Here is a 23,688-nt window from a genome sequence, read left to right on the forward strand (position 1 = left end):
TGATAATTAGAAAAAGGTTCTTTCTCAAAAATATTATTCATACAGTAGCTTAAACATACAATCTGGCGGTAGCAATTTCAACTCCTTTATTGATTGATACATCTGCCTCTTACAAATTTGTTTCTTTTTTTTTCACCATCCCCACAGAATGCTAGAAACTATCCTTTTTCTTCTTTTCCAAAAGACTCCTTCAGAGGTTCCCATCGCAATACCTGACATTTCATCTGGCCACACCTCTGCCACAGACTCTCTCTCCACACTCAATCTATACATATAATATGCCACATAAGAAGTCTTTAGAAAGTAACGAGTCATTATTTAAATTTTTTTAAAAAGGGCCTCTAAATCAAGTTCCTCACCTGAACATCAAAATATGAGGGAAGGGGGAATCACTTTATAAGGGTTGAGTATCCCATTGGGGTCCAGCAACTTCTTGATGGAAGCCATAAGTTGAACCTGTTAAAATGGATTCTGCATATTAGAAACTTGCATAAAGCAACAATATTTCTTGAGAAAAAGAACATTCTAATTTGAGATTCACAATAAGCTAATTACTTCTATAAAGAAAGCTAAAACAATTTATAGTATTAATAAATAAAAATTACCATTAAGAAAGTTGCACGAGAAAGGAAAACAAAACAGACAAGAGTCTTAACCCGCTAGGGCCCAAAGCCCACTTATATCATATTCTACCATCCACTTTTACAACATCTACCTTACCATTTATTAAATTGTTATTTATGAGTATTTACTGGGGAAAAACAAAAACAGATGATCCTCAATATGAAGAAAAAAGAATTCAGAAAAGTCATGTCATAAGAAATCCAAATATGGACAATCCTAAAGTGAAAGAACACCTACATGTCAGCCTGCCAATAATGATATTATCTACCTCCTTTTTCATACCTCATTGCTGTTCGAATATTTCTTATAGTACATTTTACTCAACAGTTTATTTTACTTGTTTAAGGCCTGATAGAACATACTGCATTTGTTAGCTTACAATGTCACCAGATGAATTCCCCATACTTTATCTAGCCAAGACATCAAATTTAAGTTCATCAAAATGTTCATAGCAGGTCCTGCATTCATAAGCATATTCTACACATAAATAGAACCTTCATAAAAAAATTTAACATGACAAACCTTTTTGAAAATAAAATCAATTTATTATGCCATGGTGTCTTTACATTCAAATCAGCTTGGAAGAATTTGCGAAGCCATCAGAACCAAAAAAAAAAAACAGTGGTACAAAATTTGCTGCAATCAAAGTAGGCCTGCAGCTTGTGTTACTACCTGTCTTGCTCTTCAGAATAAAATCCCCTCCTTAACCAATCTTTAGCTGAGGGGTATTTATCTCACTCCTCTATACCATAATTGTTATAGGCTGGGGATAATATAGAGCACCAGTTCTTTGAATATTCATATGCAACTAATGTGTGGAATTTGTTGTATCCTCCTGAGATGAGGTAATTGGGTGGTTCCAGAATGATTTTCTCCTCTGCCATATGGGGTATTTGGAGAAGCAGGTATTTGAATCTTCATCAAGGCATGGCTCCTAATGCTATTCAATTGGCAAGAATGGTGGTTTTTGGAGGTTAGTGAAATTGAGGGATTCATCTTAATGACTTGCACAAATGGATTAATGAATAATTTTCAGAGCTGGTTGTGGTTATGGATTGTTTCTAATCAGTTGCTTTATGCGCAGAGAGTTAGTAATAGGAGTGATGTTCTTGAGTTTTGTAATGCCTTTAATCAGTTGTATAGGAGGATGAAAGTGGATGTGTGTAGTGGGATGTTCTTTCTCCTTCTTTGTGATTTTTTTTTTTTTTTAAAAAAAAAATCATTTCTGGGTTTTGGAAATGGTCTTTTTCAATTTTTGAGTGAAGGTAAGTCCTCTCTTTCTTGTTTTGTGAACTGGTTTTTAGTTGCTCTTCCAAAGTTTCAGTATATGACCATTAGCCCTTCACTTGTATCCAACAGCAACAATACCAAAACACTTCTGGTACACAAAGCTTAGTTGTCTTCTTTTCTTGGCAATGTTAACTATTGTCCCTGAATCACTAAAATCAGATAACTCTTTCATATTTGGACATAAAATAAGAAATTACACAATGACAAAACCTAATGAAATTTCTCTCCATTTAAAATTTTTCCACTGGCAGTTTACCATATAACTAAAAACAAATTGGAGCTCAAAATGACATCATAAAATATTATTCTGTCAAGTGGGAAAAGGGAATCCAATATCATAAATATAGTTTTCATTGTTGAAAGGCTTCCAGAAGTTAGCGGAAGTAACTTCCCAAGGAGGATGCATCATTATGCACACCAAACGATTAGGAATAACATCATAGTTGAGAGACTTACGGTTTCAGGTGACTTGCTGTAGTGAATTTTATTAGCTTTCATCAGTCCAAGGCCATGCTCAGCACTGATACTTCCACGGTGCTTAGATGTCCATTCATAAACAAAGGGTTCAATTTGTGATAAAATCTGCAATGATTCGAAATAAATTAGGAGCCAAATGATTTAGAACAAATTACTCTGGATGAAGCAGGAAAAAGGAAATTACACTATCATTATACTGTGGGGTCGATATATTAAGATGCAAGTTGCTATCGCCAAGGTGACCATACCCCATTACTTTGGCTGCATTACCTAGAAATTGATGACTGAAAGATCAGCGATAGAAAAGTTAAATTAAAGATCATAAATATAGCTCCAGAAGAATTATGCTAGTAAAGACCATGAATATAATTCCACAAGAATTAAGCCAGTCATTGTAAATTTAGAACTGATCATTCTAACGAATAATGGCAGATATATATCTCTATAAAATGTATCCATTATTGTGTTGAGCCCACAACAAAACCTGCGATTATAAACTCCAGTATCCACCCCAAAAATCTCTAATAGAGTGAACAATGAACATCTTACCACTAAACCAAGATGAAACACATAATATAACAAAATACTTTTAGCAAAGATAATGTGGTTACCAAGGCGTACTCGCATTTCCTCGACAATATCATACATCTTCTCAACAGGGATTGATAAATCATATTTGTACACAGCTCCAGCTTTCATTAATGCTTCAGGTATACCCTGAGACCATGTAAATGTAATTCACCAAGGCATATTCTAACAATGCTATCTTATGAAACATGATATAACATTCATTTTTCATACTGAAACTCAAAATTTACATTAAGAATGTACATTTAAAAGTTCTTGTAAGGAAATGCTAAGAATCACAATACTGTTGGAATACATAATCCAGAAACCTGTATTTTCGCTAATTTTCCATATATGAATATTTAGCCTTGTCTTTGAGTCATTGGGTTAGAGTATCTGACAACTCCTATGCTTAAAAACATATGTACACCCAAAACAAATTTCGAGTATACGTAAAATATCATAGACCAAACCCCCTATGAGGTTCTAAAACATTCTGCCACTTTGGTCTCCTTATCCCCCTACCATCCTCCAAAAACTTCAGAAAGTTCTCACTACATCCCATAATCATACTTTCATTTTCCATCTTTAACTTATATAAAATAAAATAAAATAAGTCCATTACCCAGAGTATAATGTGGAGTTCTGGGAGAGAATGACAAGAGTTGGAGTGTCAGACATAATTTTTGCACATAGTAGCAGCTATGAGACAGAATCAACATCCTCACGCTTATCAACCCGAACTTTTACCATTGCACCAAGAGACAACCCCTAAATATGTCTGGGAAATTCATCTCAACCCTTCATGATGTCCTTTCACACCCCAACTCCAAATGCTCATGATTGACAGTCCCTTCCACTTGGTCATATCTCAGTTTAACCACCTTACTCCAGAGAATAGCTTTCTCAACTGTATACCTCCAAAGTCATTTACCCAACAACACTGGATTGAATGATTGAATATTGAGATTCCCTACTTCCCACTTTTAACAAGATCGCACACCGTATACAATTCCTATTACCTCACAAGGAAACCAAAAAAAAAAACTTATATAAAAAACATAAAAAAGATTGAGTTTATCCAGCCTTTTCTGCAATGGAGTCAAGACACGGAATATCGACATAAAATATGTTGGCAGACATAACAACACACATTTATCAGATTCAACCATCCTCAAATAAATAGTCTTTTCCGGCTAGCAAACATCTTTTCGATGCATTCCACCATAAATTCCCAAACTACCAATACTCTACATGATGCTTCAAGAGATAGCCCCTAGTAAGGTGCATAAAGAGCCCTCATCCTAAAACTTAACACTGCTGCCAAACTCTTCACTGCCCACCAACGATCTTGCATAAAAAATTAAATTTTTAGTACAACAGCTTTGAATGATAGAAACATACACTGTCAGCATCATGGGTGCTCGTCACCCTGAAAAAAAAAATGGTTGATAAGAAACTAACAAAGGAACTCCTCTGATAGGTGGTGCAACTTGGGCATGCCAACTCAAGTCCAACACGATTTTTCACTGACTAGCTAAAAATTTCAAACACATTATATATATATATATATATATACACACACACACACACACACACACACATTCATTTTTTTTGTTTTTTGTTGAAGGTTAGGTTGGGATGCACTTTGGATAAAAGGTTTTATACTTTGACAAGCCTGGGTTGGTCTTCAACCCACCCAAGTTGAACCCTTACTTCTGATTGCCTTAACATCAATACTTCTTAAAAAATCACCCTAATACTCTTGAAATGTGACGTTTCTGATTTTCCTATTTTTCCAATTTCGGGGATTTTTCGACTTTTCGGATTATTTATTTTTTTCGTCTCGTTTTGAGTGCCAGAAACAATGAGGTGTGCCGGGTAAGTTTCGAGAGTTGGTTGGAGCATTTCTTCGAGATCAGAACTCTTAGAAATGCATTATAGGCCATGTCGGCATTTTTCAGTTTTTCAGGTTGAGATGTCCCAAGTGGGACCCGCAACCAAATTTGTAGTGCACGAGAATTATTTTTCGGGGCTGCTGCATGTCATACATTAATAATTGATGTATATTTGTGTGACTGTGTTTAAATGTGTGGTTGTGGTGTAATTAGTGTATGCACACATTTATATATATATATAAAGACAAAAGATATTTAAAGTCATTGGGGTCCACCAATGACTAAAGACATTACAAATGACCTTAAGGTCATTAGCTGATCATTTTCCTCTTCTCTCTGTACGCAATTTCCCTCTCTCTGCATTTTCTATTTTTTTCTTTTCTTTTTATTTTTTCCACAAACAAGCCTAGATCTACACTCCGTCTTTGGGAATTTGACTTTGCCATTGAGGGCAAAGTTAATAAGTACGACGAGGGCTTCGATTTGATCAGAGCAAAGTTGAATTTGGGTGACTTTGGTGTATTTTGAAATTTGGACAAAATTGGGGCTTTTTGCATCTAAAGAGGTAGAGTTGTCTAATTGTCGAACTCTTTGAATTCGGTAGTTAATTGTATGTTTTTGTCCCTTTTTATCATGTCAATTTGATGCCTAAATGCATGATTTGATTCTAGGGTTTTTGGTTGATATTTGAGTTGTTGAATAAAGGTGCTTTATGTGATTAGATGACTGTCTTGTGTATAAATTGTTCATGACATACTAATAATTTGTTTTATGATGGATTATGTATCACCTTATATGGTTATTGTGATGTCCTTGGCTAGTTTTATATTAAATGATATTTCAATGCTTAAAGTATGCTATAAATTGTTGATTGATCTTGTTGTGTGATCGTCAAATTTTCAATTATATTATGAAAGCGTGATGATTAATGAATAATTGAATTTGGAGCATTTTATATGCATGGCATGACAGTGTTCACGAGTAAAAGAGGGAAGTGTGGATATGTGAGAGCATGGATGTGATGTGTGGATACACAAGGGTGTGGATGTGATGTGTAGATACACGAGAGTATGGATGTGACGTCTGGACAAGTGAGAGTGTGGGTGTGTCGTAGGGTTGCATTAGGCATTTTAAGCATTGTCTTGTATTGGATGGTATGGTGGTTATTTTGAATATGGAAATGTTGTTTGTGAAACCATCACATGATCCCTTATTCTTTATCCTATTCATTGTATGTAAGGCATGTAATTGCTTACCTTGCTTGAGGAGACGCCACTTAGGCAATCTCTACTGAGTCGTCGTGCTCACTCCTCTACATTTTTCAAGTTATGGGGAAGAGTTGGTGGATGTTGATCCTCCGCTTGCATGGACGGGATTAGGAAGGATTTCCATTTGCCATTTCGTATTGGAAGATGTATTTGTAAAGTTTAGACAATTTTATGTAATGGCCTTATAGTTGTAACTCCGGAAATGTAACCATATTCTTTTGAGACATGTTTAAATCTGCTTTTTTTTGGGACATGTATATATATTGGACTGGACTTCTGCAGTTAAATGAAATTAATTACATTTCCACATTGGAAATAACCGGAATGCCTTAGATGACCTTGGGTTCGGGTAAGGACCCGGTTAGCGATTCGGACCCCAGGTTCGGGTCGTTACATGAAAGCTCTCATCACTATATAAAAAGGGTAGAGAGGGGATTCTTGAACCATAGAGACCGTTAATCAAAATTGAGAATTTGTCGTGATGTATACTTCAATCCAATTCCTCTACTTAAGCCCAAACCAACTTTTTGGCCGGCCACACATATATTTAAGAAAAGAAAAAAAAAAAAAAAAAACTTTAAAGCCATATCCCCCCCTCCCTCCCTCCTCTCTCTCTTTAATTATAGTCAGAGTACTACAGCTTGCATCTGGGTCGGAATTGGCCCTTGAAATCAACTGACTCTGTACAACTCAGACAGGCATTAGCTGATTTATATATCAATTTATTGCCTTTCTTTTCTATTGCATCATTTATCATCTATCTTATCAGCCGAAAGTCAGAAGAATGTGAAATATATGAGTCACTACTCTGGAACTGTATACTGCTTTACGAACATTATAAATTAGCAGTACATGGACTACAATAGAATGAAAGATTATCTGGTTCACATTCAGCTGAAGACAAGTAGTTGTCAAAAAAAAAAAAAGAGGGGCGGGCTTCACTTACAATTATGGGACATACAAATAACAATACCAATGACTGGTGAGGATTCGGATTCATTTGCAGCATTATATACAATGCTGTGCTAAGATCGATCTTGATGAAGAAATTTGTGTGAAACACCATAAATTGGAAATAATATGAAAAGGAAACAATAAGTGATATATTAATTGTTAAAAGGGTAACTGTGGAAAATTAACCATCACTTGATTCCATTATTGTGTTGAAACTGACTAATCCAAAGACTGAAATGGATTTGATTTGGTGTTTCCACAATACGATATTCTTGTCCAAACACTTGAACGACATTAATAGAGATACCTCATTACTAGGGATGTGATTCCTAATAATGAAATACGTATTCCAGAACTCCCATACCTCCATCAAAAGAAGGCTTAAATGTATTCAACAATAGGCATATTTCCAATAGTGATAAACACAAATACAGAAAAAATTATAAAAGGAAGATAAGAACCTCACGTATATGCCAAAATGATGATGCTTGGTTTATGTCTTGTGCGAGAACACCATCTGAGATCAAACCACTCTCCATTGAGCGAAGTAGGAAAGCCTCAAGCTTCTCTCTGGAGAGATGAACATCAAATAGTCAAATCCAAGAAAAAGGGTAGTTCAATAAGACAACATGTACTAAAAAAAATAGCATTATGAAAGAAAGTTTTCTGTTCCTTTCTTTTCTATATACATACATACATACATATATATATATATATATGAGACTGTGGATGGAGCTAATTGACAAAATCATAAAATAAAAATTATTACTCACAATGAAAAAATGGGAAGGGCCCGAAGGGGTTCATTTACACCTAGTGTAAGAGGAAGTTAATTTTAAACAAATCAGAAACTTTGATAAGTTCCGCCATTTGACAATCCAACCACTGGTTTTGAAATTTCATTATTATATTTATCATGCATGCCAAAAATCAAACTGATCGGAAAATTAGAGCTAACTCATTGACATCATGCTCTATATTAGAATTTTATTTTTTATCATTTTATTACGAGAAATATGAGTTCACAGATTGGACACTTATTTTTATCCAATTTTGTTCATATTAGGCCTCCAAGAAAGACTCGAGAAAGGTAAAAAATCTAATGGTTTCATTGACAAAGGATGAATGCTTCATGGAGTTACCAATAGGCCGTGGCTTAGAGGTACAAGGCTCCTACTTCCCAAATGGAGGTCAGGGGTTCGAACCTCAGTGGAGGCAGTGTGTGTGAGTCCCAACAAGGAAAAAAAAAAAAAAAATGCTTCATGGAGTTATTGAGGGGTGTAAGCTGTTTAACTACTCTTACACCAGGTGTAGGTTAATCGTGACCCATGGAAATACAGAATTTTTCATCGCAATAAGAATTAATTCTTGAAGATAAGACATGATTAACAAGCAAGGAGGTTACTTGTCAAAAGCTTCATCGCTGCCTGTTGTCTCAATTAGAACATAGAAGTTGTGCATTGAGGGAGGCAATGGATTCCGAACACCATCTAGATGATGCAGAACCTGTTCCATAAAAATGAGTGAGTATGCTTGAAATCTAGTACAAAATATGTAATAGGACATGTAACTTTTTCCTCAGACAAGCACAAGATAAATTTTCCAGACACTTTCTGAAAATGTTGCCAATAGTGTTTAAATATTTTTAAAATAAATAAATATATATATATATATATATATATATATATATATGTAACAAGTTCTCCATACTGAAACTTCTGTATGACTTTTCTCTTTTCGCTATTCATGTTGCAAAACCTATTCAAAGTGAAGACAGGTAAAATGTAAGAAGTCATCAAATATCAAGTTTTAAAAAACTAATCAATGTTAACATGAGAAAGTCGCTCCAGTCTTAAATGTGCAGGGCAGAGTTGAAAAGTTCTATTACAAAATGCAATAAAATTGACCACCAAAGAAAAAATGGAGACCTGGGCCGAGGATCGGCAAATTTTTGAAAATTACATGGTTTATGCATTTTACTATGTCATGCTTGGAAAACTTTCATGCGATTGTAGTTTTCTCAAAGAGTAGTTAAAGAAACACTCGAATTAGGTCTAAACAATCTTGTGGAAGAGTTTAACTTTTCTTTTTCAATGTCTATTAAAATGTTTTAGAAATTAGAAAAGCATTCAATCTTGTGGGATGGTCAGACCGATAGATGCACCAGTGAGAAAAGGAAGAGTGAACACCAAGTGCCATTCCTCTCTATCTTTGCCATACTTCCTAATAAATCATACGCTTAAATCTATCTACTGCCATACAAAAATGTCTTTAATTATGTTCCCTCATCCTAGCAACATGCTAAACTAGAACCATTTCACTCCTCAATATGCGTTTATAGGACATTCTTGCACAATGACATACCATCTTAATTGATTTTCATTCAACTAGCTCCTAGTTGTTGCTATTTCTTCCATTTTGCAGATATATTCATTTCGTATTACGTTATTTCACCTCATTCTACTCAAAAATCTCAGCATCCATATTCCAATGAGGCACATGAATTAACATTTTCTTCATAGCCTAATTGTTTGAATCATAAAGGATGGTTGATCTATATAACTTTAGAACTCTCTTTCAATTTAAGATGTATAAATCTGTGAAAACTACTCAAACGAACTGTACCAAACAGAGTCCATTATGATTCGATAAGCAACAAGGTGACAACTTTCAAATCTCTTCCTCCATCCCTATTATTTTTTCCCCTGGCAAGTTAAAGATGCTTTATTCAACTTCAAAACGAAATCAACTAATACATTCCATCATTATCTCATCCCTCAACCATTGAGAGAGGTCATTGTCGAAGGTGTTTGTAATGCCCTGCACAGTAGAGCATGGGCAACATGGTTGCACTCACAATGGAAAAACCAACCGAGAAGCCAGTGCTTGCAATAAAAACATGAGCTAGTCTTCCAGCACTGCTGCAAGTTAAGGGCACACCATCTCCTTCCCTGCTGCTTGACAATAAGCTGGGCATCCCCTTCGAAATCCATCTGCGGGTAACTCCATTCAATTACTTGATAATTGGTAGGTATAAAAAATAATTACCCTTTCACATCTCTTAGCATCAATCACAAACACTTCCACTAATTCAATTTTTACCCAAATTTATTTTCCATATATACATTATTAGTTCTTATCTAAAACCTATAGATTATAAAGGATTGCTTCATAATTTTTATAAACTATTCATCCCATGTTTCTACAAATGAATACTTCAACCCCCAAAATAGTGCATATCATGGGACCTGTCATATGTTTTGACTTCTCTAATCAATTTATCGATAATTAATTTAAAAAGATAAAGGATTAACTTCTTATGGCTTTCGGAGGCCCAATATTATTATAATTCTCTTCTTTCTCCTCTAGTTATCCTCAAAGTAGTAGCATTCCATTATGCATATTCTCTATCATGTCCAACACCTACATCTAACTCATTTCTTTAGAACCCAGCATAGCATACCTCTAGGGACCTAGAGTACCAGTCCTTGTGTTAATTAAAAAGCAAATTAGGAGTTGGCTTGTAACCCTTAGGTCTAGAGTTTGAGATTGGTGGAGAGAGGAGAGAGAAGTAAAATCTTGCCGGTACACAACATCTCATCAAATGATCTTGTCACGCCCAATGCACTCACAAATAGATTGCAAAAGACAACTATAATTCCCTGGCCACACCCAAACTGTCCACTAGACGATAATAAGCCTTCTCCTCAGTTTGCATGGACATACGACAAGTACCAATTACAGAGCACCGTTTCTCTGCAAAGTACATACCAGTACTCTCTTCCGGAGAAAGGTCAAAAAGTAGTTTGCAGCAAATGTTCATGATCAATGATAATTGACATGAATCAAAGAAGAAAATATCAGTATCTGGTGTCTAAAAGAGAGAGTTTACCAGGTCCATTGAGTGGCTATCTAAAAATTCGAATGCAGACAGAATTTCTCCAAGCTTCCTCTTGGCTTCCAATAAAAGATTCTGATACACGAGGAAGAAAACAAATAGCTCAATACTATACCATTTTTCAGAACTCACAAGTAATAAGTAGCATGAAATCATAAAGCAGGTCTATAGACATTGACTTTACATCAAAATCCAGTCATTCTAGAAAATGCAGTATTAACATATAGAGTATTTTTAGGGAAAAATATATATTGAACTCTTAAGGATGGAAGTTTTTCAATAAATTATCCTATCAAAGCATTGAGAATAGCTAAAACAAGATAAATATATAATTAACCTACAACTTTAAAATTAGTTACCCTATAAACAAATTTTAATTCTCACAATTTAAAATTATGTGCAGAAAATGGTTGATCTATGCATGATCATGTGTCACTTTTTTTTTTTTTTTTAAGAAATATGGAATTGGAAATAATACATATGTAACAGGCACTATGTGTTTGGCTCACTTCAGAGTGCAACCCTGATCAGATTCCACATACGTGCCTGATTTTCCATCCAAGTGATATGCCTACCCAAGTAGAACTTTAAAGGAAATTTCATTGTGATGGAAACAAAACTGATCCCATACCTGGCAGCTGATATAATCTTTACAAGCAAGAAAAGCTAGATGTACTGAAGACATCTTTGGAGGAGTAAGTATGGAAACCTTGGTCACAATTCCCAAGGACCCTTCACTTCCTAGCAGAGATGAAGTAGGTGCAGAACAATTACATTAAATAATAGTTAATATATTTTACATGATATGGGTATAAGATGTTAAGAACTGGGTCATTCCTTAAAAGGCCAAAAAACAGAAAGGATAAGCATTCACATACCTATGAACAAATGCTTCAAGTCATACCCAGTATTATCTTTACGCAGAGTCCCAAGCATATCAAGCACAGTACCATTTGCTAAAACTGCTTCAATCCCTGAAAGATCAACCTAAATATGCTTCAAAAGAATAAAAATCAATCAAGGTAAAAGACAAAGAATTTAAATATAGATATATATATATATACACATGGCACTCAGATTATAAGACAAGGAATTGGAATTTTACCACCTATATAACATTCAAATTGGAAGATGAGGAATTAACAGCAGCAATAAGAGAGGTATAGTACAGCAATTGACCAGCCGACTATTGTGGTTTTGTGGAGTCTGATCACGTGTTGATTACGTAAAGGATTTGGGAGGTTCAAATTTGTCGATTTGGTTTCTACATTGGCTACTGGCACGTTTGAAGCAGTTCAACTGGAGTGGTTAATTTGGACTTTGGCTACTGCCAAAGTTGAACCGGTTCAAGTGTAGCGTCAACTTTGGGAACTGCCAAAGTTGAACCGGTTCAGGGCACTTGAACCGGTTCAGGGCACTTGAACCGGTTCAAGTGAGGTAGTGAGTTGCAACATGTTTGGGCAACAAAGTTGAACCGGTTCAAGTGAGCTGAACCTCTTACCACAGCTAACAACTCTACACAAATACGATCTCAAGATCGTTCTACTGGCACAACCTCCACAGCTAACAACTCTCCACAAATAGGATCTCAAAGAAGTGGAGAGATCCTTGAGATATTTGAGTACAGAGCTCTTTATTTGACTTACCAACTCCAAGCCCAAATGCATGTATTCCAAAGGTCATACTGAATAACTGATAACTGAACCTTTGAGCCTTTAGGAATATAGAATAATCTTCCTTATTGGTTTTGGACTCTACAAAAGGCAAGTTCTTGTAGGACAAGTTGTGTTCCATTGTCTGGGACTATATATATCAACCTTAATCATATTTTAGGGCGTGTGAGATGACTTGAAGAGAGGATTATCATACGTGTTGTATGATTAATTAATTTGTGACAACACAAGAGAGAGCAATTGAGAGAGATTGAGAGAAAATTCTCCATTGTAATTCTTCATCTTTTTCATAGTGGAATTTGTTCGGTGCGCTCTATGGACATAGCCCTAAGATTTGGGTGAACCATGTATATCTTGTGTTCTTGTGTGTGATTTTTTTTCTATTCTTTGTCATTGCTTGTGTTTATTCCTTGAACATCGTTGTTTCTTGCATTTCCGTCACAACAACTGGTATTAGAGCATCTGGTTGATTGTGCAGCAACTCCAACGACCTAGAGGTCATCAATATAGGTTGGCTTTTAACACCTACAATTAAGCTATTCCATCAACACTTTTGAACATTTGACCCATATCAATTGAGGTGTTGAAGGTCAAGCTCATACCACTTTAACTTATTTGACACCCGGGTTAATAGAAATCAAGTGTTTAAAAAATGAGATGGGATCCAGAAGTTAAAAAAATATTTTCATCCTCAAGACGCATTTGAAAGAAGCTATAAATGAGATTATCTATGTTTGTACTGTAACTCTGCATCCTCAAGACACATTTTCAGCTTCTTTCAAATTCACTAAAAAAGGAAAAGCAACAGAACTTTCCAGACCTATGCTACGTAATTGGTAACATGGCTCCCTTGCTACTAACCCAAACCCTTGCATAACCCAATGCACCCGCAATAACATGGCTCCCTTGCTCCTTAACTCCGTAGCACTTGCAAAAGCAATAATTGAGAACATTTCTGCTTGCGACCAAATTATAAATGATCGAAATTTTCTCTGAAGCCCAAAAAAGTGATGGCAATTCAGTATGGCGAACGCTTCAAAAGAAACTGGGAAGTACGCCCAGCGAACAAAATCACCTCAATTTTACCTCTTATTTTGCAAACCATAGCGTCCTTACTATCTCCAAAATTGAAATGCCAAACAGTACTTAAGTCATTCATTGATTCCGACTCCAAATAGCATTACACACATTCCAAAGATACGAATCATCTATACAAAGCATGCTACACAAGCATCTGTCCTCATGAGTTCCGATCCACCATGCTGGAAGTACATAACTAAATGTGTTGTGTGGATATGAGAGAACAAACAATTCTCATCTTCCACTCTTTTCATAACATATGGACATTTCATATAAACAATGCCCGTCAATATGTTACACTGTAACCGTTCTTTCCCTTATCTGAATCTAAAGAGTTGCTGCAATAGAACTTGACGCGCTTTTTACCTTCATCACAGATATTGCATGCTTAAAAGGCTCAAACTAGAGCAAATATCACACACACAAAAAATCAATGAAAATTTAGGACAGAAATGTGACTACATCACATTAAATAGATCAGAACAAGAGAAATTCTCACCAAGTACATTCCCATGAAGTGATCCATAACGGACCAAGCGCAAACCACCAGCGTTAGTTGAGACATTTCCACCAATTTGGCAGCTTCCTTTTGCACCCAAGTCAAGGGGCATAATGAATCTGATAAGAAGAATAATTTTATTTAAATATCAAAAAAGTGTATTGTTAAATTTCTTTGCAATATTATTAAAATTGGAAGGAAGCTGTCACAGAAATACGAATACCTAAACCTATTCAGAAATACACCTGTAATTTAAATCAAACAAAAATCTGAGGGAAGTATTCAATGTCTCACATATTAATGTAAAAGATGATTTCAACAGATGCTGTGTTTTTAAAAATAAGGTTCTCCTTTTCCTTCTTTTTGGTAAAAGAAAAATGAAATAAATAAGAGAAAATCACACAAGTACAAGCTGTGAGGCATGACAACCCCTTTTAAATCTCAATCAATAGAGCCCCTTAATTGAATGGTGGAAAGCTCCAAAAGTGGCTGTTTCAATAGGTAAGCCATATTAAGAGCCCTGTTTTTCACTTTAATTTTAAACATGAAAAAAGGTTAGGGTCAAGTAAGTGTATAATTCATATTGAGATAATATATGACAATTAAAATGCCAAAATGAGTTGCTTGAATGATTAACGATAAATATAAGAATAGTTCGATAACAGCAATTCAAACAGTTGAATTATATAAGTTGATGAAATTTCCAATATTAAACTAGTTTGGTGACGTCCTGAATTTTTTTTTTATTCAATCATTCCTAACTGGCATGAGCATATCCCAAGTCACAACCTCAATACAAAATTAAAATACTAGAATACTCGAGGCAGGTCAGGGATATATCAGAGCTGAGAGCGCAAAAACCATAATAGCAAAAGGGCATTATCACTCTCGTTTAAAAATAAAAAAATAAATTGATCAAAGTAAAAAAAAAAAAAATCAAGGACTATTTATACATTTTAGTTTATTCCATTTACTTTTAATATTATTATTATTGAGTTTTTTTTTTTTGGAGGGGGGGGGGGGGTTAAGACACGCACTCCATAATTGGCCCATTTGGGGTTTAAACCCTCCTCAACCTTCCATTTCGAAGGAGGAGGAGGAGGCACTTGGGCTAAGCCCTTGGTGGTCATCTATGTATACAAACTTTGGTATTATGTGTGTGTGTAATTAGTTCTTGAGTTGGAGGAGTTGTGCTACACAAAATGGGGGACACATTGAGTGCTCTATATTGAGATGAGAGGACGGAAACCTGATGCTGTATGTGGAGTGATTTACAAGGGAAGGTGCTGACGTTTGTATGCAGCACCTTGCTTCCAAGCCTTGGGAAAGAGAAGTCTGAGGGTTAGAGTAGGCCAACCACTTATTCAAGTTCTTTTGACCCTAAGTATGGTGCTTCACATATGCCACATGCTCAGCTCTGTTATGAGTACACTGCAAAGCAGCGAACCCAGATTAACTAAAACTTGCTAAGCTGTTGGCAGTAGATGGGCAAACCAAACAGCTGGAGCATTCACAAGCCTGACCTCCATAGAACGCAAGTTCAATACCTGAAAGATGACAACAATTGCAGGATTCAGAGCATCTCCTTACCCCTTATCTAAGCTGAAGAGGCAGGTAGCATCCACGTGAACCTGCATTCAGAGAGCATGTCCCTGTTTGCATTTTTAAGACCATTTAACTCTAGAGAAACATTCTCTAGACTTGGCTCAAGGTTTGGTACTCTCTAGAAAAACATTCTCCAATCTCGAATTTCTAACTGTCTCAAAACATGACTTTTATATTGACTCTCCATGAAGCCTCGTATAATAATCCCACAGTACTCACCACAACGGCACCAATTTCCTTGAAACTCCAAATATATCAACTCTAAAATCAGAGGACATAGTATCAAGTACCAATACCTTGGACTTCAATAAATGGGCTCAAGAGAAAGAAAATCAACACCATCAAGCACCCTAAGGCCAAGCCCACATGTCACCGGCTCCAGCTGCAGAGTAAACCCTCATGATTCACTTGAAAAGGGGCATTCTATAGCTGAGCCAAACACTTTTTGGCTGTACAGTAACATGTTCCACAATGTTGGACTGCCCAATTCCCTAGCCTCATTGTCAGATTTCTCCGTGAAGTCTCCATCTTCCTTTGCTTCATCCAACAGAATTGTCATAACACACATTGCATCCTAGCATCTCATGCACTGCCTGGGTTGGGAGGACCAATGGGACTACAGGACTAGAGATGTCAACGGGGCGGGGGCACCCTTTTCCCAAACCCATCCCACCAATGCAAATCTTTTCCCAAACCCAATTCGGGTGCCCCGCATCGGGGTCGGGACGAGCCAATATACATACTTTTAAGAAAAATAATTCAAACTAGAATCAATTTAAGATAAATTTTGTAAATTTTTGTAGTTTAGTAAAATATTTAGCAATCATAATAACAACGATTAGTTTAATAACAATCATATTTAGCAACGTTGTTAAAATTTAAACCATAAAAAATAGAGGAAAAAGAAAAATTATAGTTAATAAGATAATATTTATTTATATATTAATTATTAATCGGGGCGGGTTCGGGGCTTTACAGGTTTCAAACTCTCTTCCCAAACCCGCCCCTAACCTGATTAGGATGATCCCAAACCCGTCCCATTAGGGCGAGACGGGGCAGGTTAAATTGGCATCCCTATGCAGAACTCAATACACTGCTATGGAGTGAACCAGATACAGTTACACTTGGGATCCTCAAAAGTACCTTACTTGGTGTCTAAAGCCTAAAGTTTGACAAAGCCCCCTTGCCGCCTTCATCTCAGCCTAACTTAAAAAGGAGATATCATGCAACCTATGAAAAGTAAAAATAGCCAGCAACTAATAGGACCACCAAGAGGTTCTTTGGTTATTTCATTATTGCTTTCCTCTCCCTCTCTCATATGATAGCCTTAACTAGTCAACTTCCACCTAATCCACTCGTTGCCTCTTATCATCTCATGTGTAACACATCCACTGCCCCTCACCTACAAGGACCCAAAGAAAGAAAGGGGGAGGGATGCATATAACTTACAAATTGCATTCTAGTTGTAATTAATGAAATAATCATGTTACCCTCATACGCTTCCAAATAACATAGTCCCCTGATACAAAGAAAGTAAAGGTGTCAGAGAAAATTACCCTTGGTTATCCAGGAAAGAAACCAGGTTTTCCAATATGCATCCTGCTTCACATACCAGTACACCACTGACCTAAGAATAGCATGAGTTAATTACTTCATAGATATCAGTGCATTTATGTTTGAGTAGAATATGTTATATAACTTTGAGAAAATCTGTAACACGAAACTGAAAATTTATTGCAGTGAATTTTCCAAAAGAGCTACCAACTGTTGGGCATAACAAAGCCCAAGGATCAAACTAAGAAGAATGAGTGGTATCAAAAAAATAATAATAATAAAAATAAAAATAAGAATCTCCACTCAGTTATAACTTATAAGCTTGTTACACAATCCACAGCCAAAATCCTAGGAGAAAAATGTCTCTGATTAATGAACAGATAGTTGTATAAAATTAAATAAGCCTAAAATAGATACCATTAGAGTAAAACTTCTACCTTGTCAAAAGAAATGACGTTATTCATGCTGCCCATATTGATAATCACCTGCAGAGACATTTAGATATAAGATAGAATTATAAGAATCCCATATCTATAAGAATCATTCTTGCAAGATTTTTTGTAGTGTATATCAATGCTCACATGTCTATCCACAAGTATTCATTCTAATATATACAACTGTCAGGTCTTGGATGCAAACAATTCATTGAGGCGGGGTATGTGAGTACCAACTAGGAAAATATATATATACAAACACTGAAAATATGTCCAAAAGGCCCTGCTCAACCCAATCAACCAGAAACGCGGGCAGACTAAGGCATGATTGGTATCAGTTTGGCTGAGGTTACGCTCATATTTTAGGCATATGCCAGCTCAATCTCTTTTCACATGCAGCCCAACTATAGTTCATGTTATATAATATGTATAGTGTCTCATGTTGCCATGACTGAATTAACTCAATTGAGGAAAATATCTGATTTTCAATGAAGCCCTAAGTTCAAATCCTAATTTTAACTTGTATTTTTATTTTTATTTTTATTAATTGGTACTCACTCACACACACATGCCTCCACCGAGGCTCGAACCCTTGACCTCCCTTTGGGAAGTAGGAGCCTAGTACCACTAGGCCACTGGCCTGTTGGTAACTTGTATTTTATATTACATTGAAATTCGAATAAACAATTATATGGGATATATGTTCCAACAGCCAAAACTCAACTTGCACTCTGCCATATGAAGTAATGTGTGGCTTCATCTCATGCCCTCTAAAAACTTCACTACATGATCCACTTGTAAAATTTTTATATGTAGCTCATGAAATTGGAGATAATTTGGCAATGACTATGTTATTTTTTTCATGTATCAGCTTCAAAGTTGAATAATTAGAGATAATTTTGCTCAAATCATTAAAGTGTAAACTCTAATATCAATTTCCACATGTGCCAACGAGCACGGGACCAATATCAGGTTACTCTTCCCATGTTTAAAACACAAATGAATTGCAGAATTTTTCCTAAAGTTCCTGCAGTAAATCATAGATTTTAAAAAATTGTGAGTAATGTCTCTGTCCTCTGCAGCACATGTAATACAAATGAATCCGTCTTACTAATTCGTGAGTAATGCTCCAATGTTCTAAAATATATCTAACACAAATAATGCTCTTCTGTAAAGGAGTAACAAGTCAAATCAGCACCACTAGCAACAACCGACATGCAACAGAAGGTTAGAGAAAATAATTGATCACTGGGCTAACAACCATATTACCTCATCAAAAACAGGCACACTTCCCCCTACAAGACCTGTATTTCCACCTTGAGGAACAACAGCAAGGCATCTGGAATTACAGTATTTAATAATCTCTGAAACCTGCAAAAGAAAATAAGCATCAACAATAAGAATGACAAACAAACTGAATATGTTAAGCAGTCAGCCCTCAGCAGAACCATTTGAAAAAGAGAAATGAAGGTCGATGTCCAGAAAAATCAAGAAGTCCCATTGCATTTGATATAAAATTCAAATGAAGAAGCTCGTCACAATGAATGAAGGCAAATGAATTGGTAACTTCTCATAGATACTGGTATGAAACTGACTAATGTTATCTCAAATAACTGACTAATGTTATCTCAAATAACCTAAAAAATTCGAATTTCATCAGTTCCAGTGATGGCTCCTGCTTTCTTTAATGGCCTTAATCAGAATTATGGTTTAATTCAATCAAACATCACGTAAAACACAATGAAGTCATTCAATTCCCAATGACGTTCAAAAATGAACTCTGAACTGTTAAATTGTTAACATGCCTTACAATTTGTGAATTAAATGCAATGAGAAATGTTATTTTGCGGCCCGAATGTTGTTCCAAACTGGGTCGCATTTTGACCCGAAAATGGGCTTTGTCTGGGCCAGCCCATTTTTTTGGCTTGTGGGTCGTGTACCCTGTCACACTGTTTAGTATTCTCTTGTAGCCCAATATATAATGGCGTTTAGGATTTGGAATGGGATAATGATAGAACACTGAAAATCGCAGAAAGAGAGTGAGAGTGAGAGCGAGAACCAGGGTTCAGGAGCTGAAACTTGTAATTTCCTGTCTTTCGCATAGTAAACATAGACGCAGGCTTAGACTTGAGCTGAACCACGTAAATCTTTGTATTCTTTGTGTGTGGCGTGTTTACTTTTTTGTCATGATTCTTGTTTTGTTCTTGGTTCACTATTTGTTGTAACAAGATATCTTACAAGTTTTTCACAATAAAAATATTTTAAAAAATAAGGATATTGTTCGTAAAAGAATTGCGGTGTATTATTTTCATGAAGCTAAGATATGCATAACATAAACAAACAACAATTGGGAAATTAAACACCAAAGATGCCAATGAGCCTGATATTTAACTCTGTTGAACTTATTGCAGAGGGTCAAGTTCAAAACCATCTTTAGCCAATGGATAAGGGTTATTTTGGGTATAATTTATTTCAAGTGTATAACTGAGAGAGAGAGATGGATGGATGGATGGATATTAGGACTACCTTGTTACCCAAAATGTAGGATTGGTACACTCCAAATGGCATGAGGCCTTTTGGGGTAAAACCCAAGAAGGTTCGGGCCCAAAGCGGACAATATCATACCATGTGATGGAGTGGGTCATTACACAAAATGAATTAACTCAAGTCCAATTTGAAAAGAGCAGAGTAAGTGTATGGACATTCCTTCTAACCCCAACAGCCCAGTACTTCCCAAAAAAAACACAGATATCAGACAAAAGAAAGAATTAGAAGGAAACATTTATTTTGAAGTTTCATGTTCATACAAATGATGTAGGCTCTACTTTTGAAAACTTGTATCTCAAGGGTCTGGAGCCAGATAGGAATTGGGACTCTTAAAACTATCTAACAATAAATAGGTGTTGAACGGTAAGTGGCTAGAATTATGAAAGAAATATATATATATATACACACGGATAAGAGAAAGAAGATGTGAACCTCCTCAGTGCTCCTAGGTTGGAGCAGAAGCTTACTTGAGCCTTCATATTTCCGCATCCAATCCATATTTGCAGCAAGCAGCCTCTCTTCATCCCGAATTACATTTTTCTCCCCTAGTATCTTTTCAAAATGGCTGATGTCATCGGAATTTATGGTCGAAAACAAGGGGTTCCTCTGATTTTTGGTGGCCAAGGAACCCAAATATCGATTATGGATTCTGCAAAAGTTCCCAAGACATTTTTGCTTTGGAGTCTGAAGAAGGTCAATGTAGTTTCTCAAGGGATAGGCATATGACTGAAGATTCCTCTTATGATATACAAGAAATGGTTTTGATGGTTCCCAAACTCTACAAAAATGATACGTAAAACCTGTAATTGGAAAACCCAAAAAAATAGGGTACAAATACAAGACAAATCAAATCAGTTTAGCATCTTCTTCAAGAATTATCATAAATATGTAGTTTGAGTGATTTAAGTGTTACTCTTGTAAATTACTCTTGCTAAGTAATGAACATGCCATTGATAATCAAGAATGTTACAGAAACCATCAATGCATTGGAATGTTTTCATGAATATCCATATATTCACATACAAAGTATCCTTATTGTGGTGTGTTTGTGTTCATATGAGTGTTGATCAGAAAGAATCAGAACACCAATTTATGCCATATTAGTACCAAGACTAAATGTCATTCTTCCAATGAACAGTACCTCTGCAATTAATTTATAAGCACCAATGGAGTAACAAGCTTTTTACCCACAAAAATTAATAATAATAACCTAATCAAGTACAGCCGTATAAAAAACAATTAAAAAAATATAAAATATGAAAGAGAGAGAAGAAATTCTCAAGCACATGCAGAATCAAAACTTCATCTTTCCCAGGTGAGTTTACTTGATCGGGGGAGGTATCAAATTGTGGAAACAAGTTTGTGATCCCATCATTACGGTTCTTTAATTAGCGAGGGACCATTAGAAGAGAGACAAAGGAAAGAAAGAAAGAAAGAATGTAATCCAACAGCATTGTAAGTATGTGACTGACTTGAACCCAAAGAATTGTTCTACTTCAAATTTTCAATTCTTTTCTCATGTTTTATCTGCAACAGAGTGAAACGCTGTTCTAATGAATTCCTCAGAAAATTACGAATTACAAAATCGATAATTAAATCAAAATAAAACTGTACAGCACTTGTGATCGAAAGGTAATATATGAGTGTGTATTGGTGTGTGTATGTATCCATGAATATGTACATATATAATGGTACCTGAAATGGGTAAGTAGTTCGAATTCTCAAAATTAGGGTTCAATCGACGATCAAATAGTTTGTTGGAGTGCTTGAGTAGACGATGTGTTGTTGATCTCCACTTCTCCATTTTCCTTTTTTTAGTACATGCATAACATTTGCTGCTTGGTACAATCGTCTATTTGAAATGATAAATGAAGGCATCGAAAGGGATTATCAAATTACCATTGCACCCTTCGGCCTCAACTCACGCATTCGGCCGCCTTAAAATCGGATCTTACGAGGACCGCGTTTGGACTTCCGAACCAGAAAATAAATCCACTTACCTTACAATTTTATTACGGTTGGGACTGATTTGAGAAGGACGCTCCTTATTCTAAATCAATTCTACCCATAAAAATAAAAGGGTAAAGTATAACGAGTTTGAGTCATCTTCCACGTCTAATTTTGTTAAATAAATTTAAGATATATTTTTTTAGAAAAAAAAAAAAAAAAAAACCATAAACCTAACCATATAATTAAAAATTATATTTTAAATTTCTTACTTTTATAGTGGGCAATATGAAAGATAATAAAAACTAATGAAAATAAGCAAATATATATATATATATATAGAATAATTATATTACATATATTTTTAACTAATTGGGGTGGCTAAGATTGACATCCCAAAGAGTAAGTTGCTCTCATTGTCTTTGTCATTAGTTACAATAGGAGTGTAATTCAGGAACCTTAACACAAACCATCCCATACTATTACACCCAAATTAATTTGAATGTAAAGCCCAATCTAACAGCCTGGATTTAATCCCAGATTCCTACCGCACATAACTTTATTATTATTATTAACAAGAAACGCACTCACACACTCACAATGCACTTATGAAAACTTGAACTTTTGACCTGACATGTGAGAATACCATTGTCAATTTAATAGTTAATTGCTAAACTTATTTTATAAACTCTTACTTTGAATGGATTATATAAGAAAGAGAGAGAGATTATTGGGGGTTTATTTGCTAACTTTGGCTACTTAATAATTTGAGACATAATAATTCTTAATCATAGATCGAATGTTTATTCCTCCATCCCATATTAGTAGTCAATTTTTCTATTTTTGGTTGTCCCATAATAGTTGTCCCATTTCAAAAATCAATCAACTATTTTTATTAACATTCCCAATTTACCCCTCAAAGATAAAATACATGAAAGTGTCAAAATGGTGGACCCCATAAAAGGAATAAATTTAAAAACCAATGTAATAAAAGCTAGTGTCTTAAAATGTTTGAATTTTGAATGTAAACATCTATAATGGGAATAAATTACTTTCCATTAGAAAGGCCAATAATAAATTTCAGTTGCATCCAAGTGATCTGATGAATAAAACATAAGGCCCGTGAATTTTTATTTTTATTTTTTAAGATCCATGAAATGACTGTACCACATAATGGTGTGGTCTATACTCTCTATCATATCATCATACAGATATTAGTTAGCACTGTAACTATCAATTACTTCTTCATAAAATGTTGATTACTTTTATCATAGAGTTGGTTCCCAAATTTCAATGAAAGGGACTTTGGAAGTAACAGAAACATAAATGCCGCCAGTACTAGGGTATCATATCAATGAACCATTCAGATGAAG

General features: G+C 35.4%; 1 protein-coding gene across 2 annotated transcripts; it reads right to left on the reverse strand.

Annotated features, from left to right (window-relative positions):
- Positions 1–22,256, reverse strand: LOC132282901 (D-2-hydroxyglutarate dehydrogenase, mitochondrial). Of its 2 annotated transcripts, XM_059784722.1 has the most exons (16): positions 22,064–22,237; positions 20,801–21,168; positions 19,091–19,192; positions 17,825–17,872; positions 17,390–17,460; positions 14,229–14,347; positions 11,855–11,950; positions 11,608–11,717; positions 10,971–11,051; positions 8,484–8,584; positions 7,540–7,648; positions 3,003–3,108; positions 2,576–2,661; positions 2,371–2,496; positions 360–456; positions 1–265 (listed from the first exon to the last, which is right to left on the reverse strand). In XM_059784722.1, exons 1-15 carry the CDS (start codon positions 22,170–22,172, stop codon positions 367–369), a joined length of 1,722 nt encoding a protein of 573 aa, XP_059640705.1. In that variant the 5' UTR covers positions 22,173–22,237; the 3' UTR covers positions 1–265; positions 360–366. The 2 variants fall into 2 exon arrangements, with proteins under 2 accessions (XP_059640705.1, XP_059640706.1); XM_059784723.1 differs by lacking the exons at positions 1–265; positions 360–456; positions 2,371–2,496 and having other exon boundaries at positions 2,576–2,675; positions 22,064–22,256.
- Between the last annotated feature and the right edge of the window lie 1,432 nt (positions 22,257–23,688).

Source organism: Cornus florida, unplaced genomic scaffold (assembly GCF_030987335.1).
Source record: "Cornus florida cultivar Cherokee Brave unplaced genomic scaffold, ASM3098733v1 CherokeeBrave_3.0.0_Hap2_Chr11, whole genome shotgun sequence".
NCBI classification, from domain to species: domain Eukaryota; kingdom Viridiplantae; phylum Streptophyta; class Magnoliopsida; order Cornales; family Cornaceae; genus Cornus; species Cornus florida.